The 19,999-nt window shown below is 35.4% G+C and overlaps 1 protein-coding gene across 1 annotated transcript in view; it reads right to left on the bottom strand.

The window, feature by feature from the left end:
- igsf21a (immunoglobin superfamily, member 21a) overlaps positions 1-19,999 on the bottom strand; it is a 122,028-nt gene that overhangs the window by 59,853 nt on the left and 42,176 nt on the right. The window contains exon 3 of the mRNA XM_088005776.1: positions 9,723-9,841. Within this exon, the coding sequence (XP_087861902.1) occupies positions 9,723-9,841 (119 nt within the window). The remainder of the gene's footprint in view (positions 1-9,722; positions 9,842-19,999) is intronic.

The following is a 19,999-nucleotide window of genomic DNA, read 5'->3' as shown; positions in this document are numbered from 1 at the left end:
TCCTGTTCAGTGTATTTCAAGTGTCTAATCCTTGTTATAAAGTACATTTCAGTATAACTTGAGCAATAAATTGATCTCTGAAATAAATAGATTTTCAAAACCTAACAAGGAAAATCTTATATTTAGCTTTTAGGCTTTTCAAAACTCCTGTGAACACCGTGTTGCCAGGGAAAGATCATGGCTGCAGGAGATTTTAAGATATTCAGTACCATATCAGAGACTACATCTCGCATACTTAAAAAGCATGAATTTTGATTTTCAACCAAAAAATCTTTTACATTGTATTCACCACCTCCTGTCTTGTCTTCTACCAAACATTATGCATAAAATGAAAATTCGAATACATGAAGCACCTGTCCTAGCATTCATATGCCCAACTGTATGGGCAACTGCACTTATAGCCAATATAAAAAAAAAACACAGAAGGGTGCACGTTATCAAATGTGTTTAAGAATATATTTTATTGTCCAACACCAAGCATGTCTGAAAATTCTCAGTTTTCTAGGTTTTTATATTCAATTTAAAGGAAGTCATTTTGTTTTAAACGTTAATTTAGCATTAATTTCTTATGGCACTTGTGAAATAAGACAACAGTCACTTGTACTCATCCAGCCAAGCGACCGGCATGTAGACATGCACACTTAGGTTAGCGTCGCAACACAAGAAACTTGAAAAATGTTCAACTTGGGTTGCTGTCTGCTGCTGTCACGGAAACCTTCAGGAGTTGCTGTCGTTTGTCACACCCTGTGTGTCCCTGTAGTTCATAGCATGTTATGTGTAATTTTCAGTGTAATATATAGTATATGAATTTTTATATATGTTATTGAATCAACGTTTTAGCATCTTGTGCCCTTGTCCTCTTAATGATGTGTGATAAGCTGCTCTGTATCAGTTAGTCCACATCAGATCTGGTTGTGGACTAACAAAATTTGACACAGTCCACATGTGTCAGATTTAACCTTTCTTGTCTTTGGTTTGCTTCCGTTTAATCCTTAATATTTTTCTCACAAAATCCCTCAAAGATATTTCTTTTTTCTTAATTTTCATAGGTCAAACATAAATTAGCTGTCTTATTGATCATGTTAATCATGACGGCTCTGAACGTGTTTAGTGGGCAGAGACCTAACGTTTGGAACAGGAGAACACATTTTTATGTCCCATCTAGGCAACACCTGCCCACCCCCACCTATGCCAGAGCAAATATTTTGCCAGCAGGGTCTGTAATGAACACCGACCAAGCTGCTAAATGTGGGCTCGAAATTGGCAGGTGTTGCATCAGCTCCATCAGTCACGCTGGCACATGAGCTTTTGTAATTTTTATTCTCTATTCAAACAAAGCTTCACTATGGTGAGAACATTTTGTATCAGAATGTGTGCGTGTGTGTGTGTGTTTGAACACACAAAGTGAATTTGTAAGCTTATTTTGCATAATTGACCAGGAATTTGCCTTTAACCGTTTCTTGGTACGTGGATGTATTTTTGAAATAGACGAACTGCAGCTTCTATACAAACTGTGCAGGAGTGATAGAAGATGAATTGCTGCGTGTGGTGTTATAGTTTTCTTTGAAGCAAAGCTGCTGCAAGTATATCGACCTTGGATAGGTGTCCTGGATTTTGAAACCATCTTAGGGAACACTTAGTGCCACACTGGTGGGGTAAAAAAGATTTTGGCCATGCTAGATTGAGTTCCATCACATACACTCATCAGCGAGGATTTTGATCAGGCCCAGATTCACTGCACAGCATCCTACCCCAAAAGTACTTTTGCAGCAACAAGGAATTATACTTTGTAACAAAAAATGGGAAACATTGAGACTTATAGCAGATAGATGGGTAGACAGATGGTCTCCACATAGATTTCAAGATAATCAAGTCATGCTGGGACATCATATAGAAACAACACCTAGACTACATAAAATTCTAGAAGAAAATGTGTAAGAAACACAAAAGGGTGTTTATATACTTATTCCATTTATACAAAAGGTTTTACAAAACATAACATGATAAAAACAATCTTGGAAATGTACAGCACCTTATACTAAAGCAGTGTCTAATGTGCTAATTAATGGCGACAACCATTAAGGCTCAAAAGTCTGTAAAACACAACAATGACATACATTGACTCCAAACATTCAAATCCAGAATTACCAATGGGATAAATAACATTTTCGATTCCTGTATAACTCTTGTAGGGTTGCTATGGGAACTACAACCAACCAGCAGTCCTTGGGTGAGTTGCAGGGTACAAAGAAACAGGACTAACGACCATAGTCATGCACACTTACACCAAAGAATGCCTTAGAGTGACCAATTAACCAAACATTAATTTTTATGGACTATGGGAGGAAGCCAGAATACCCGCTGAGAATCTGAACACGCAAATAAGAAACTCAGAAGGCTCTGGCCAAGACAAGATCAAAATAGAAGATTTATTTATTGTTGAATTTTGTAAAACAGTTTAATGTTGAGGTCAAAAGAGAGTAAGATCATTATTGAAGTCCTTCAGTGAAGGGTATTTTTGTTTACATGAGGTTGATTTTCTTGTAGGAAACATTTTGTTTCTTGGTAATCGTTGTTTCCTGTTGTCGATAAATCTGTTATAGTGTGAGTTTCATCTTCATCTTCATGTTTACTACAAGTATTCTCTCAGCTTTTCCAATCCAGTGTCTAATTGTTAAGTCCTCATTTCTTTTATTTTTTTCTTCTCCTACAGCTATTTAGGATACCAATTTAGCTTTTCTATGTGAGATTGATGCTTTTTTCATTTCTGTTTGAATGTATCTTTTCCTTCTCTGCATTTGATTTTCCACTCCTGCAGTGTTTTTGTTTATAAAAGAGGTTTACGTTTCATTACTTGCCCTCCTCTTTCCTGCAAAATTCAACATTTAGGTTCTCTTCTAAATACGTGCCAGGCAGTTGAGAGAATTTTTCTAAGCTCGTCTTTGTGTCTGTCTTTGTACAGACATGCATATAAAAGGTTCCCCCCTCCCCCTTAACTTGCATATTATTCATCTAGGTTTGGAAATCTTACAAGATCTTAGCTTCGTCATTATCAAACCCATAAATAGAGCCTCCCACTTTAAACATGGGACCTCCTGCCAATATTCGCCACATATATTCCTGTACTTTTTCCCAGCTACTATTCCAGCTTCATCCTGCTCCATGTCATACATCAATGCGCCCCTGGGCAAGGCACTTAACCCCAAGTTACACATCAGTATCTCAATCCATGCACATTTGTGAGGTAATTAGGTTTATTTGGCTATTGTCTATAGAGCTTTGGAAGGTTGCATGTCTAGTAAGCTGTCTAGTAAATGATTAGTAAATTTATATAAATTAAGACCATTTATGTGTCAAAAAAGCAAAAACAGAAAAAATCTGTATAAAGGCAAATAGCTTTTCACAACAATATAATGTAATATAATACAATACAATATAATAAATGAAAAAAAAAAAAGGCCAAAGCAGATATGAGAGCCCTAAAATAATATTTCCTCTTTCCAGTTCGCCTTCAGCTCCTCCTGCTCTTATTTCAATTCAAGTTTCAAAAAATGGGTACACTGGGGAAAAATCGATTCGTTCCATACCCAGAAGCTGCTTTCTGGAGCTCCTAAACCTGAATTTTCTCTTTCCCCTTAAATTTATCGCCTGTCTCATATTCCTTTGTGCAGGAGCAAAGATGACTGTCAACTTTCAGACACACCAAACTAAAGGGTCACAGCAGCACAGAAAGAATACTCAAACTAACTCACATTAACATGTCTTTTCTTCAGGTCTAAACTTAACGTTATACATGATGGACATTATTTCTTTAACGATATTTTATACTGGTAAATTTTACCAATAACATCATTTTCTACATACTGAAAGTTGGGCATGCAGCTTAAATAACTGACATTTTGATTTCAAAGAAGTAGGATTAAGAGGAAACCGCTCTTTAGATATTCACCCAGTTTACTTTGTACAAAACAAATTGATACCATGGGGATAGTCTCTAACGCATGTATATACAAATAGTCAGTATTTCTTTATATGCTATAAAATGAAACTGAGATATTACGGATGTCTTTTAGTGCTTTTAACTGAATTAATCAAAAAACTAAACCTTCTGTTACCTTGATCTAACAAAAAAATATCTGTCACATTTGGACGAGATAAGAAATAAATTACACTCATCATACTGATTAGTAATTATATCATAGCTGACAATACATTAATTTCACCCTCTTGCTTCTTGCAAAAATTGACCTTTTCATTTAATGATGTTCATATTAAAAAAAAAAAAAAAACTCTAACCCTTCTGTAGAAAAATTCAAAAGAAACTGATAAGACAGGTAACATTTGACAAATTTGTCAAAAAAAAAAAAATTATATATTTTAATCTAGCCTGAAACAAAATTATTGGGTCAGAAAATTAGAATTATCATGCAAGGGGATAGTTAAGTAAAACACAGAAAAACAAAGACTTTCTCGTCCTTCGGTACAATCAGCGGTTTGTCTCCAGAGAGTCAAAGCTGCTATTCCTCTGTTGTCTCGTCTGTCATCCACACACAAAAGGAGGGACCTTAGTGGCAAACAGAGTGCAGGAAGTGATGAAGACATCTTTTAGTGAGGAGGAAGGAGGAAAATGAAGCTCACACTTCAAAGCTTACAGATAAACCACAAGGAGACTATGGGGGGCAACATGTTCAGCATGAAATGTGAAATACAAAATATATATGTTGGTGTAGGAACACAACTGAAGAAAACAAAAAGAGCTGTATCATGGTGATTCCCAAGCGATGGAATAAAGACTTCTGGAACCATTTGAACCCTCTGTTTTTTGGGCAACATTTTGATATAGCATGCATACGACATTTCTTTGGATTTTCAGTTAAAACACTAATCTAATTTTAGCTGACTATTTGGCAACATCAACATTGACTTGACCGGTGTTTGATAACACTCCTGTCTTTATGTGGCATTATGTATAGCTCTGCCGTTACTGGAATTATGTATCTTGAACGTACCTTGAAGCCAACGTCATGCAATTAAGGAGGCGCAAAAAGAAAATGAAAATAACTAGTTATCAAAATTAATGTTACACATTAGCCAACATTGCTTTTTTTTTCTTTTTTTTTAATTCAAGTAAAATAATCTCAGCTGATGAACACTGTATCAGGCCAATTTCTTTCCTTCGAGGTTTTTTAGGAGCCAGAATCTGAGAAGCAGCCATCTGATGCGTGTGTTTTTGTTTGCAATGTTAAATCTCCGGGTATGAAAACAGGCTTACTCATGAGGCTACAGCCTTGGCATGCACTGGCTACCCTGCTGATAAGCGCCTGGTGAATGTCAACTGAATGAGGCACTGAATGAGCTACAGGGTAAAAATGGCTCGTCATTAATGCGGCCTCAAATGAGATACAGTATGACTCCAAATACGATTTTAGAGTTTATGCCACAACCCAGTCGAAGCTAATTAGAAGTAAGATAGCACCAACAGATTTCACAGTTTGACAGATGAAGGTTTAAAATGTAGCTGCTACATTAATAGAAGATCTTGTGCTTCAGTGGGTTTTGAGAAAAAGTAACACCAACTAAAGGGGAAACAGAAATATGCAGGCAAAAATGATAACAGGATGACATACTGGTTAAAAAAAAAATCTTTTACAGGGAATATGAGATGCACTTCCTAACAGGTCAATGTTGGGTATCCTTGAGGAAGCCCATGGGTTATTTGTTTTTGTTTCAGTTATTACCCCAGAGTTTAGTTCAAGACAGACCTTTAATAATTCATCTGTTCTGTGAATTAATTCCATTCTTTTTTTTTCTCTCTCAGTGGATCCAGAGACAAGATAATTTTGGTGAATCCTGAATTGCTCTTAATCAGCAGCAACGCCTAACACTGGTGAAGGCAAGAAGCAAAACATGGCATAATGCTCTGTTCACCTTATCTCTGGCAGTGGTGTTACAGTTGATGTAAACTGCTTAATTGTGGTAGTTAATCTAATGTAGGGAGGTATATTGTATAAATAAATGTTTTTCATTTTATGTAAGCTTGATATTTTTGACTTTTTCTATTATCCCGCACTTACATGCATTTCTGAAAAGCTCCAAAACTTGTTACACTATTCCCAATCGCACCTATAATCAGATTAAATGTATGCGTTTGCCACAAGAAAAGCGTGTTGAACACACACCGAAAAGAAACAAAATTGTTGCTCAACTATTCAAGTATCATTTTAGGAGCCAAGACAAATGTGGCTAAAGAATGGAAGTTTTAAGTGACAGTGGAAAACCTTGCAAGTTGTTCCTGTCACTTTTCAAGTAAAAGCCTACAAAGCAAAATTCTTAACCCAGACATGGCGCAGCTGAAGATAACTTAAAAGAACTTCTGAAATGCCTTAACAACGCTGTTAAAAGAACAGCAGGCTTGATTACACATTTAAGGATTATGTGCATAGATGTTTTAAGATATTAAGTAGTTAGTGAAAAAAGGACATTTAACTAGGAAGAAATACAGATACCAATCACACTGAGGAAGACAAACTTTGTTGTGTGGGATAATAACACTTCCTAAAAAAGTCAAAAGCAAAAAGTAGGCCAACTAAAATTAAATTTAAAAAAATAACTCTGTACACAAATGGCACATACAGTAGTTCGTCATTACCACTCCATACATTCTTTCTTTTTGTGAACAAAAAAACAGTTTACAGCTACCATTATCTAAGGGCTTCATCCATTTGTCACTATTCCCATCCATTTCTAAACATGGAACTAAATGTACATAGCGTTTAATTAAAGATGTAGATCCATTATGTTAGCAAATCTGAGTTACACAGGACAAGAAGGCAATTAAGTCTGTCTACACCATAGTGCTCATCTCTGTATCTGGAGGATGTAAGTAACAATCCTGCCACCTACTGAAAGGCATCCTTTAAATTAACTCCTCACGCTTCACAAAAGGTTAGATGAAAGAATTTCTACACTTACGTGACAAGATGTTTAAAAACATGGCTATTAAGATCTTCTTTATCAAGCTGACAAGTCACAGGCAAACAGCCATTTAATACAGACAATAACAGGCTAAGGTGCCTCAGACAGAACACAATTCAAGCAGGTACTGGCTTCCCAAGGTCACTGCCACTTCTGTGGGGATAAATAACCTTTCATCTTAATCTTTGTAGCATCATAAAGGAATCACATCAAGTAATGACAAATAATGACCGGATCTTTACCACTCAAAAGAGGAATAGATTTTTTTTTTTCCTGCTGCTAGAGGCTAAAATTATGGTCCTGGCTTCATAGGGATTGAAAATGACTTTTCTGTTATAACTGTGGGCAAACTCTGAGTTTATTAGAAATATTTTTCAGATAAATATTTGCTTTTGCTTTTCTTAAAAATGATTTAAAAAAAAACAGCTATGAAACATTTATTCTTCTTGCTGAAGAAAGGAATTTACATTTTAAATTATGAGCATGTCTCTTAGGAATACCAGGTGAAAAGGTCAAAACAACTGGAAATCAGTTAAGATAACCGAGACACATGTACATGCACACAAACATTTAAAGATGGCTTGTAGAACGTCAGTTTTCTGCTATACATAAATATTCATTTTCTTGCAACTGCAAATAGGACGAAGGTCAAATGGTCAAACCACACTCTGACATGTCTCTACTCCATTCATCCTGTCCAGCTAAATTCAATCATTTAACAAAGATTCTGCCCATCACGGTGTATCAGTCTTTCCTCTGATATACAATTCTGGTATTACTAAAGATACTTTTAGTATCTTTGTACCATAAGACCTAATGGCATTTGCCAATATAGTTTAAGAGAAAAAAAAAAAGAAGGGGAAAAACAATATATGACTTTTAAAACTTTTCAAGGTGAAGGACACCAGCTGATGTACCAAAGTTCATGTTTTTTTTATGTTTTAATGGCTGATTGGATGTCTTGGCAGGGGATTCATTAAAATGATAATTTTTTATTTGTGAAACCCTTTAAAAATTAAAATACTCTCTGTGTACTGTTTCCTATTAATTAACTTTGTTCCTCTAATATTCTCTTTTTCACTGCTCAACTTTTCTCTTTACTTCCCACTGAACTTGACACACTAATAGGTTATGAATAATTCTGTTTCAGTTTAGACTGCAATTAGCCACAATGCCAGAAGCCATTCTTCTTTCTCTCTGTGGTGATTTAGGACCCAGCTGAGATAGGGCGCTACAGCTATCCCAGGACCACATCATTCACTTCAACCCACCCAGAACTGAAACAAGAAACAACTGAGTAAATCTCCTTTCATTGATAACAGGGGAGTGTAAAACAAAGACTCTGGAATGGTAATAAAAAAAAATACAAGTATAAAGCCAACAAGTTATTTAAAGAGAAATTTATGCATAATTTAAAAGAAGACCATGAAGTATTAGCCTGTTTTCAGGGTCACAAAATGTGATAATGAGGTGATATTATGACATGCTGTTTCTCTCCTGTGTTCCAGCTGAAAAAAATGCTAATGAGCCAAAAGACCAAATGGAGATTAGCCATTTTCTTTGTAGCTGGAATTGATACATCAGCCAAACCAAAAAGCTGTCACTAGGGAGACTAAAATACAATAATTACATTCAAGACTGAGCAACAGGCAAAAACGTCCTCTCTTGATTGTAGTTAATTATAGAATTATTATAATTAATTATGTCAACAGCAAAATGGTGGGGATATGGAAAAAATGTGTGAGGTTTAGGCAATAGTAAAACGCAGAGCAACAAAGGTGTCTTCAGTGTCTGACTATGCAGACCAAGAGATTATGAACAGAAATACAAAAAGCTGTGGCTAAATAATGTCAAAGTGGGATTGATTTCTTTGTTCCAGCTGTTTTTTTCTATTTCTTTACTTATGAGCTGATTTTAAAAAGAAATCAATTATTTGTCTGAAACTTCATATTAAAATCACCATCAACATGAGCAGTTTTTCTTTTAGTTTATATAAAATTATCAACAAAATAACTTCATATTTTCTATGTTATGCAGGAAATACTGGCAAAACAAACAGAAGCCAAACTATGGAAGGAACAATAAAACATCATTCTGAAAATAACCTCTGGATAAAACATATGGGGCAAAAGTGATATATGTTGTTCACCTGCTCGCTGTAGGAACATTAATTCCTTTCTGAAAAAAAAAACCCATCAGTTTACTTGGAACATCTTTTGAAATGAAATGACATCAGACATAGAGCTGTTTTAGCACACTCGAAGATGTTTTATAATTAAATCAGTCATTCTCATTCACACACACATTCACACATTGATGATGGCAAGCTAATGTTTTCCTAAGACACTAAAATAAAAATAAAAAAACACCTACTGCTTGCTCTATTTTACAGAATTCAGACATGTTTAAGCTAACCATTTAGCAAACATTTACAATTTTTGTTTTTAAATCAAAATCTATACTGTTGGTGGACATACGTACCACCATGAACACCAAACAGTTTTTACCCTCATGTAAAAATTTAAAATGTCACGAGTGAAAAAAGTTTTTTTTTTTTTTTCCCCTTTTTGTCTGCCTTTGGGCTCTCACTTCCATCTTTGTTATACTGTTTGACCTGTTGGCTTTGAAAAGTCCCTCTACATAAATTCAATGTTCCACCCAACTATTCTGTATTGAAATATATATTTCTCCTTGAGGCAAGAAGGATTTCTGAAATATATAGTAGTCAATGCATTAATGGTACTCACACATAACTGTAAGAAAAACATTTCCTGAAGCCAGGACAACCTTCTCCCTTGTTGCCCGGTCATAGATGCCCACATGGCATTCATAAGGCCCATTGTCTGAGATCCGTACCTCTGGGAGCCTGTAAAACACAAGAGAAACTCTATGAATAGGTGCAAATCCAGTAATAAAAGAGAAAGACCAGCATTTGCGTGTTGGGTTAAGTAGATAAATATTCATAAATACAACACAACAAAATGCTTTAAAATAGCACAAAACAACGAGAAAAGAAAACAAGAAATAGGTTAGTCTGACAGCCTAGTACCCAGTAGAGTTCATTTATTTCACTTTCAGATTTCTATGTGGTAAGGATTTTTGTGTTTAAAAACACATAAAAAACTGCAAAAAATAAAAATAAAAATGTGATTGTTATAAGAATGCAATTTTGTCTACCAAGGACTCAGGAAGACAAAGTTCCTCCTTGTAATGTCAAAGAATATCTTTGTTTATTTTGTTTGTAATGAAAATACCTTTAGACACAAAGTGCTAAAACATTTATACAACTGAAAATGCAGCTTTAGTTAAGCAAAAACATTATAGAGTTGCATTTCGGCAAACATTATATGAATATGTGGGATTAAGAGACTAGATAAATCCTAAAGAGAAATAAAATGTTGTAATTCATACTGTCTAAAATTTACTGAAAAAGTAGTTGTAGATGTGATTGATGGCTGTGGGCAAGAAGGATCTTCTGCAGCCGTCAATACTACAGTTGACCTGATAAAGATTCTGAAGACACTTGGTTGTTGTATGTTTTGAAGAGGATGCTTAGAGTTGTTATTCATTCTATGAAGAATTGTTCTTTGCAAAATAATCTCCAGAGGGTCCAGAAAAATCCCTACAACACATTTTCGTGTCTGATTGTTTATCTCTTTTTAAGTCACTGCTGCTGATGCTTCTATCCCACAGAAGCTGGCAGAGGAGATTATGTGCAGAATCTTGCTACATCCAGTGAAGGACTTAAGTTTTCTTAACCCTCTGATGTGTAAGTTGGTCCTTTTTGACCCGGCGAGGTCATCTTTTTGCAATATCTTTGTAATGAAAAGTTTTCATCACTTCATATTCCAGGTATTCCTCAAGAAACATGTTATTGATATCATGCAATTCAAATTTTTAATTTACCTTTTATACATTTTAAGAAATAGCATGTTTTATGTCACTACCCCATTCTTCCATGAGTGGGTCCAAAATGACCCGCATTCATTTCCTATGGAATTTAATGGGAATCTTTGTTTCTTACCAACTGTGATTGTCAGGAAAACATTTTTTTTGTGAACCAAACACATTGAGACCTAAGTGTCACCCCTGAGTGATAATATTTTACACAGCAAGAACTCTTACATATAAGTATTATCTTTATTTTTTATCTCACCTCATCTCTTTGTGTGTGTCAATCATGAGTACTGTGACAGCGTTATTGTCACAAATCAACATATTAGCCTTCTTCAAGTTAGCCAACACTAGTTATCTAACCAACTAGCTAACATTACCACCTGTACTTTATTGTGCATGTGTATTATTTGTGTGCGTGTCTCTGTGTGCGTGTCTCTGTGTGTGTCTGACACCCTGGATGAAAAAACCAAGAGAGCGAATGTGTTGAATGACATACAAAACCTGTTGATCAATGTGTTCAATGTTCTTTCTTTTATCATCTCAATAAATAAAATAAAAATTCATAGCAACAGAAATAAATGCATAAATAAATGAGCCAGAAAAGTATAGAGTGCCTTCTTTGGGTCGGGGAGGATGTCCTGCCCCAAGTGGAGGAGTTCAAGTATCTCAGGATCTTGCTCACCAGTGAGGGAAAATTGGAGCAGGAGATCGATAGGCGGATTGGGGCAGTGTCTGCAGTGAAGCGAGCGCTGTACCGATCTGTCGTGGTGGAGAGAGAGCTGAGCCAAAAAGCGAAGCCCTTGATTTACCGGTTGATCTAAGTTCCTACCCTCGTCTATGGTCATGAGCTTCGGGTCATGTCCGTAAGAACGAGGTCACGGATACAAGCGGCCGAAATTAGTTTTCCCTGTAGGGTGTCTGGGCTCTCCCTTAGAGATAGGGTGAGAAGGTTAGAAGGAAAAAGTGGCTGGGGAGAGCGAACTCTGAGCCTCATAGGCTGCTGACCCCACGACCCGACCCCGGATAAACGGTGGATGGATGGATGGATGGATGGATGGATGGATGGATGGATGGATGGATGGATGGATGAGTCACACACATATGGGTGATACACATAGCATAATAGAATAGAGACAGTAATGTTAGCTAGCTTGGTTAGCTAGCTAGTTTCAAGAAATGTGCTCTTTTCCACCCTCCTCACTCCCCCGTGCCCACACACACACCCACACACACATAATGGATGTTAACATTGTCCATTATTGACATTCCATCATTGTTGTTGTAAAATTGCTGCTGTTGTCATTTTGTTTTAAACATGTTCTACAGATTGTCAGAAATGTTCTACAAATTGTTCTAAAAACGTTTAAAAAAGTGAAAAATTAAAATATTTCAAAAATGAAATAAGTCTTGTGTGAAATAAGACAGTAGAAAGTATTATACAAAACATTATTGTGAATCAAAATGACAAAAGTAGCATAAAAACACATTGATTGTAACCCGGGTCAAAAAGGACCCACTCATGGAAAACTGTATAGTCAGTCACTCACGCATCAGAGGGTTAACACAGTTTGCTCTGTGCCTTCTTGTAAATAGCTTGATGATGTGTAGTCTAGCAACAACTGAGTTGATGACATCACATGCGGTATTGGGTACAGCGAGCCATGCAGTGTACACAATTGTCAAAAAACTCTGGTAAGATTTCTTGGTAAATGACATGGACAAAAACATACTGCTAAAAATTCTATATCAGGGCTGCAGTGAAAGCACTTCATGGTAGCATGTATTGGTTTGCAGTGGAAAAGCACTGCTAACCTCCTCTGATTGATTCACTGTTCTATAAATCTCCATCTTCTCACACAGTAAGAAAGCCTGACAGAAATAGGGATATTATCCTACTTCCACGTCTCAGCAAAACACACAATATTGCATTCCCAATACTCTGGCTGGGTCCTTGTTAGTGCTTGAAGATCATCCAGTTTAATTGCCAACGACCTCACATTGCCCAGAATGATGGATGGAGGAGATGCTACTGCTTCTCTCTATCTCACTGCCTTGCACATCTGTTTTTCTGTACTGATATTCTGTATTGCAAATGGTCCGCCTTTCTGGAAATTCCACAATATAGAGATTTTTTTTGGCAAAAATGTACTCACAGTGGCCACATTATTTATTTTTATTTCTTTGACCTGCAGTTGCTCCAATACTTTGCCACGGTTGCTTGATAAATTAAAACTCTCACCACAGATTTTCTGATTCAGATTTTGAGATGAGCAAGACAACTTCATGAGTTGTTGTACTTCTACTTTAGACAGTCATTTGCTGTGTTTTTTCTTCCTTTTTATGCTGGGAAACTAATGCATTACCCATCTTCTATTTCCTGGCAGAGAAAATAGGTCCTAATCAAAGGTTTAATGAAATAGGTACATGTACTGGTTTAAATATACTGTAGACTCTTCAATGTAATGAAGACCAAAAAGAAAAAAGCAAAAGAACAGCCCAAAATCATAACACTGCCCCCAAACATATGTATTCTCTCTACTGTATATGTATTTATGAGAAAAGCACAATGAACCCTTGGACGTTACAAAGATCTTGTACCTTGTGGATTGTGTAAAGCTCTGAGGTAGAAACTTTAATTTGACTAAAGTAGCTTCAGTTGACTCCTTTAAACAAAACAGTAAAATTAGAAATCATTAAACATATAGATTTTATGAAATCAAATGGGACATTATGTGTGTATTTAGTTTCTATTAAAATACCTAAACTCATATCACCATAAATATTGCCAGTCTCTTCTCTCTAAGCACTCGTAGTCTTATCAGAGGTTGTGTGGTCATTGTCACTTTCCAAAGGCCATTAGATAATTTACCCTTCTAAAGCTATAAAAACCTTAAATGAAAGGATTAATTTACTGAAAATAAAGCTAACATTTTGAATTTCTTTGAAGGCCTTTCTTGTTCTGCTTTTTCAAATGTCATCTGGAGAAAACCTTTTGAATAGTTACTTGATGATAAGTGTGAGAACACATGGACAATCAGATTTTTCAACATAATTACCAGCTCATTATCTTCTCTTTATTTCCCATAGCTAATCAGTAACACGCCTTTTTGTTCGCTTGGAAACTTTTAAACATTTGGTTGTATCTCCCTCCCTTCACCGCCACCCTTTTATGTTTGTTTTATATACCTTTACTTTAAAGTCACTCCATGCTTTATTATTCACACAATTTTCTTCCTTTAAGAACACTTTATGGCTGCATAGTTTCCAGCACCTTTAAATGCCTGCAAGTAGAGGCTTTTTCACAACTACAATCAGTTTACTGGTGTAGAAAATGAAATTTACTTACATCAGGCATATAAACAGAGGGGATTATGGTGTAGGAAGACTGTTTTTATGGCCATAACAAAATCCTTACTGTATTCCTGAGGGTCCCATTGTAAGTAAGTAAGAAAACTTTAGTTATACAGCACCTATATAAAATGGCAAAGTGCTTTACCACAAAATGTGAATAATGCAATAAAAGAAAAGAAACTATCATTAAAATATCAACATTAAAACAAATATTAAATTTACGAAGGACATGCAGCATAAAAGTACTGCACGAGGTAAATAAACTAAACTAAAAGCTTATCTGAATCTTCAGCAGTCAAAAAATAATGAAGGGCATACTACACGTTGGGCATGACTGCTGGAAAGGAGTGATCGCCACTCCTTTCCAGGGCTAAGGATTTGTAAATCATGTTTAAATGGCTGACCTGAGGTTTCTAGTTGATGAGTAAGGCTTTAACAGGTCAGAGAATTAATCATAAGCTTGATCATGCAAATTCCTAGAGGTCCATGCAATGATTTAAAAGTGAACTCTGTACCTAATTGGTAACAAGTGTACAGACCTTAATAAAGGAGTTATATTTGTGTCTTCAAGTCTCGCTGTAGAGTTTATTTCTGGAGAATTTGAATGGCCTTTTTGTTAAGAGCAGTAAAAAAAAAGTCTTTAGGTTATATTTGAAGTTTATGGAACCAACATTAAGACAAATTGAGATATATAGAAGATAGCTCCATGATTCCTGTGCTGTCAAGCACAGAAAGTGATAGTGGGAAGGAGGAAAGACTCTGCATCCTCATTTTTAATTAAGTTTATATATGCTGTCGACATGTATACACACCGCTGAGTTTTTAATATCTCTTCTTTGACAATGTTGCTTGTTTCTCACCAAATATTCTAGTTGCACGCGGAGAAAGCCGCTACTATTTCCAAAACCCTTGGAGATAAATAGTTATTTGGATGCCCACCTATATTTTTTAGCTGAGATGGATTTGTGCTTGCTTACTTAGTCCAAATCCCATACTGGCACATGGTCAGTTTGTTTTTGTATTTTTTAGAATTTAATGGAACGTTTAAAAAAAGGGAAAATGTCTAAATAACAAGGGAACAGATCATATAAACAAACTAGATTATCGAGCTCCAAAGCACAAAGCAACAAATAGATAAATACTGAAATAATAAGTAAATGTTTGAGTAAGCTAAATATAGAAGAAAGAATGGTCAAAATATCAAGATAAAGAGAATACTTTTCTCTACTGGCACTTCCTTCAGGGATAAGGGTAAGATAAAATAAGCATTTTCTTTTACCAGAGAGCTAAAGGGATGAGAATAGCACTGTAAATCTGACTCTGGGCTGGTGGCTGGGGGTAGGGTAATTGGCTTTGTCTTGGGAAATGCTGATGTAGCCCATTGCTTTGTTTTTACAAACAAAACTGTGGTTTAGTGATCCACAATGATTGCCGCATTCGTGGATTCAGATCAAAACACACAAAAACAGCAACAAACTAAGCTCAATGCAGGGAAAAGAGAGATAAGATCATTTGAGGTGTGGAAGAAAATCCTGAAAACGCTTAAAGATTTGAGCCAGAAAGCCAGAAACAGTGTTTTTTAGTTGTTGCATGCTTGTGTAGTCCCTTCCTGTTTGACAGAAAATAATGTCCATCAGAATTAGGAGTCGGAAAAGAGGAGAAGTTGCACTCCTAACACTGAGACTTCTGTTAAATATTAAGACTGGTGGAATTAATTTTTCAGCACTGCTCTAATCTTTGATGTCAAGGTTTTCAGAGGTGCCAGTCCACTGAGAATCTGTTCAGAGAAACACAGCACACGACTTTGAATGTATTAAAACTATGTTGCTGCAGTTAGTTAGTCAATATGGCTAGTTAGTTAATGGGTTAGTTAACGTTTGAACTCTCAATGAGAATGGCAGCACCATTTTATCAGAAGTAGATTTTCCATCATAATGGCAGTTATTTCCCCAGAAGCATCAGCTTTATAATATAACAAGGAAAAACTGCTAGAAAACGTCCAATTCCTTCTGATCTTTTATCCCTAAATTTACCACCTTCAGTGACCTCATTTTATTTTTAAATATTTTCTGGGTACAATGTTTCAACAGAATTTAATATATAAGTTTGAATAGTTTGTGCTTAAACAGTGAATCTTACAAAATGTTAGAAATAAATAATTGATGGATGTTTTAAAATAAACACAACATAAAAAATATCATCACTCCAGAGTATTATAAAAAAAATCTCATGTCAACACAAATTAAATATAATAAAGTAATAAAAAAAGAAATGGTGCAAAAAATAAAATAAAAAATGTTCCTGAAACAAGATTAAACACAGCACATCTCAGGTGTACACTAAAAAATAGCCATCCACAGTCGTGATCAATGGTAATGGGCCCACAAGAAGGTGTGGTGGGAAAAAAAAAAAAGAAAAAGAAAAGCAAAAAGAGATCGATTGTCCTCAAGGAGATGCATCTAAGAGCTCTTTCCTGTTATGGCGGCCTTCCTCAAGAACTCCTCTTGCCTACAAATGCAAACAAATCACACAGTCTTGATGGAGAGCCAGAAAAAAAAAACTGTTTTGACAAAGAAGCTTCTGATACCTCATGCAGTCAAACTTTGCATCAAATTAACAAGAACATTGTCAGATAATGTTGCTAGCCTCAAGCATTTTGAGTGAATGGGCAAGGACTGGCGATGGCAAGTCGCTCCGCACTCGATGAAAAGCAGAGACAAATTACCTAGTGGACCAGATGCAGTAGGAGGTGTGTAATCAGCCATGTTTCCTCAAGGAATGAGCATGAAAAAGAATGACGAGGATAATACTGTGATTCGGTGCATGCCAAAAGAAGTGTGATTGGCTTAGTGCTGACTGCTTATAATGTGCTGATGAAGCTCATCTTTCTGGGCTTTGTTCCTTAACAAAGCTTTGGGCATATTTGTTATGCATTTGTATATTTGTTGCATTCCTAAATTCAAATCCAAAAAAAGCATAGCTTACTGATAAATGCATAAAAGATTGAGGAATTACAGAATCAGGTAAAGGTAACAAGGAAATGATGGACCAAAAGGCTTCTCAGTGTTTACAGTATCTCTAAGGGCTCAGTTTGTTTCCTCTAAATATGCTAAGTATACACCACCAAATTAGAGTTTATAGATTTATCACACTACGTGGATCTCCAGAATTACGTACCCAACGACTTTCACAACCCATAAATAAAGTTTAGGTTTTCCTTAGTTTATATAAAATCTGACTATAGGGATGGGTGATATGGACTTAAAGTTTTGTTACAATTTTTTGTGGTACTATTGTGATAACAATGTAAGTGACGATAAGAACTATGCATTACTTCTTTTTGTATGGCAGTCACAGCCATACAGTCACAGTCACAAATATTTTTGGAATATGTATTTTTTAGGACACCAGTTATAAATAAATTTGATTTGTATCATTAAACTGCAAACAGAAACTGCAATTAATCATATTTTCAAATTTATTGATATGTATTGATACTATCAGTGAACAAACGGTGCTAAAAATAGTAAAACTAACAACACAAACTATACAGAAAATTCTGTTTCTTAAACATCATTAATGGAAACGTATTGTGACAATGATAAATCTAAATTATTTTGATAAGAAATGTATCACGATAAATGATAAACAGTACAATAAATGCCTACTCTTACCTGACTGGATGCTATTATAACTAGTGCATGTGGCATTTAGTAGTCAAATTAAGAGCCGACCTTCTTTCTCATCATATTCAATTGCTTTCACTTAAACCCACTAGTCCAGAGTGGGTCAAAGTTGTCCTTGCCTATTTGTGCTTTTAAGGTCTAACTCAACCGCATTCTTGAATCAGAGTGAGGTATCGTGGGATTCCTGTGGCTGGAAAACCTGCTCCGCATTAACTTATCAATGTCAGCAGCTTATCAGCCCTGGCATTCTTACCACACTCTGCCAGAGCATCTGGCACACAGGCAAGCAGTAAAACTGTCAGGCCAACCTGTTCTTTCTGGTTCCATTTTTCTCCTCTCTCTCTCTTTCATTGTTTCTTAGGTGCTCAGGGTTCCTTTTTGCTGCCAAACACTTTGCTCAACTCAAGTGCCACCTCTTCATCACCACTCTGTTCTTCAGGGAGACCCTGCCCTGCCTCCCAGCTTAACCACTCTGACCAAAATTTCCTCCTTTAAAATGGTCTCCAGTGTCAAGAGCTCCTTCTGTCAATTTACTTCCTAAACTAAGAATTACTTTTTACTAAACTTTGGGTATTTTTACAGTACCTCTCCTCTTGATCGTCACTTCATTCTATTTAAAATATAAGTGGTCAACATTTGAACTGGATAACTCAAATTTATTAGAAATTGCAAATAAGGTTCAAAGACTAGGAAATCCCTTTACCAATTTTAAAACTACACGTGTCTGTAATACATTTAAACCAGCAATGCTAAAATAAACAAATTTTATACATAATTATGCAAATATATTTAATCTTTCTACTAATGAAAGACCAAGACAAGCCTGGTTAAGCTAAAACAAAAGATGCGTTCAAAGGAATTTGGAGGTGTCATTGTGGATATTTTTTCCATGTTAACATAACATTTGTTTTTTAATCATCGTCAATCTATAAAGCACAAGCTGCACAAACATCCACTGCAACCATAACTATGATGCCTGTCAAAAAAAAATAAGACTTTTCTTTTTTCAGAAAGATGAAACAGTAAAGTCTGTGTATAATTTACTTTTGAAAATATTACCATTTTTATTACATTTTGTTCTATTCAATAAGAAAGGGTATTAACTTCTCTCTATTGTCAAACACAATACCCTCTATTGCAAAATCAGCTTTGAATTGATACAGTTTGTTTGCTTCTCAGCTCTGTAATAATCATAACAGAAAAGTTCTGCACTAAAAAAACTGTGGATAAATCTCAGCAGAATAGACCATTCTAGTGTAAAAGTGAGCGAGAAAATTTTTGTTTTGGAACTCTAACCAAAACGTAATACACAATTAAATAACGTCCAACAGTAATGCAGTAAATGTCCTTAAGCAAAATATTATGAAAAAAAAATGGAACAAATCCAGCAAAAATATTATCTGCATTAAATATGGGTGTGTTACATTAAAACAAAAGTTAAATTTGTGCTATAAAATTGGTGTGTTGGAAAGAAAAAGGGGAAGAAAAACATTATTGCCCAAGTACTGCGGGATTTTATGGAGATGAGGAGAATAAAATATCATGGATATAATTAAAGGGACATGGACATGTTTCATTGCTATTAGAGACAGGGAAATGAATGCTATTTGCATTTAACAAACTAACCATCTCACCCACACACAAACATTTACCCATGTGCTTTTAAAAACATTTATATCATGTGTAAATATCAATCTGACACTTGCCCTGCATGTGCCATGTTCACATTTTATGACAATTTCAAATATCTTTAAAACAAGAAGAAATACAGCTCTTGCTTGTTTGAACTTGAACACCAGACATCTTTTAGACTTCAGACAGTTACGTGCAAGAAATGTTTTTTTCCCCCTTTTTTAACAGACAAGAACTAATCTATGTATGTATTTACTCTTTACTCTTGAGCTTCCAGTTATGTTAAACAATGTTAAAAAGATGTGAGATTGATGTCAAAGTGAAAGCCAGCATGTATGGAGCGCCAAAAGTGACAAAATTATATTAATAACTGTATCATTAAATCATTAATTAAATATATCATGAAATAAATATTTTTTTAATTCAATACTTACATAATTTATTCAATAGACAATTCA

The sequence above is a fragment of the Poecilia mexicana genome, unplaced genomic scaffold (assembly GCF_051168715.1).
Source record: "Poecilia mexicana isolate PSO_F unplaced genomic scaffold, ASM5116871v1 scaffold_5, whole genome shotgun sequence".
Classification (NCBI taxonomy): domain Eukaryota; kingdom Metazoa; phylum Chordata; class Actinopteri; order Cyprinodontiformes; family Poeciliidae; genus Poecilia; species Poecilia mexicana.
This window is presented reverse-complemented; position numbering and strand designations above follow the sequence as displayed.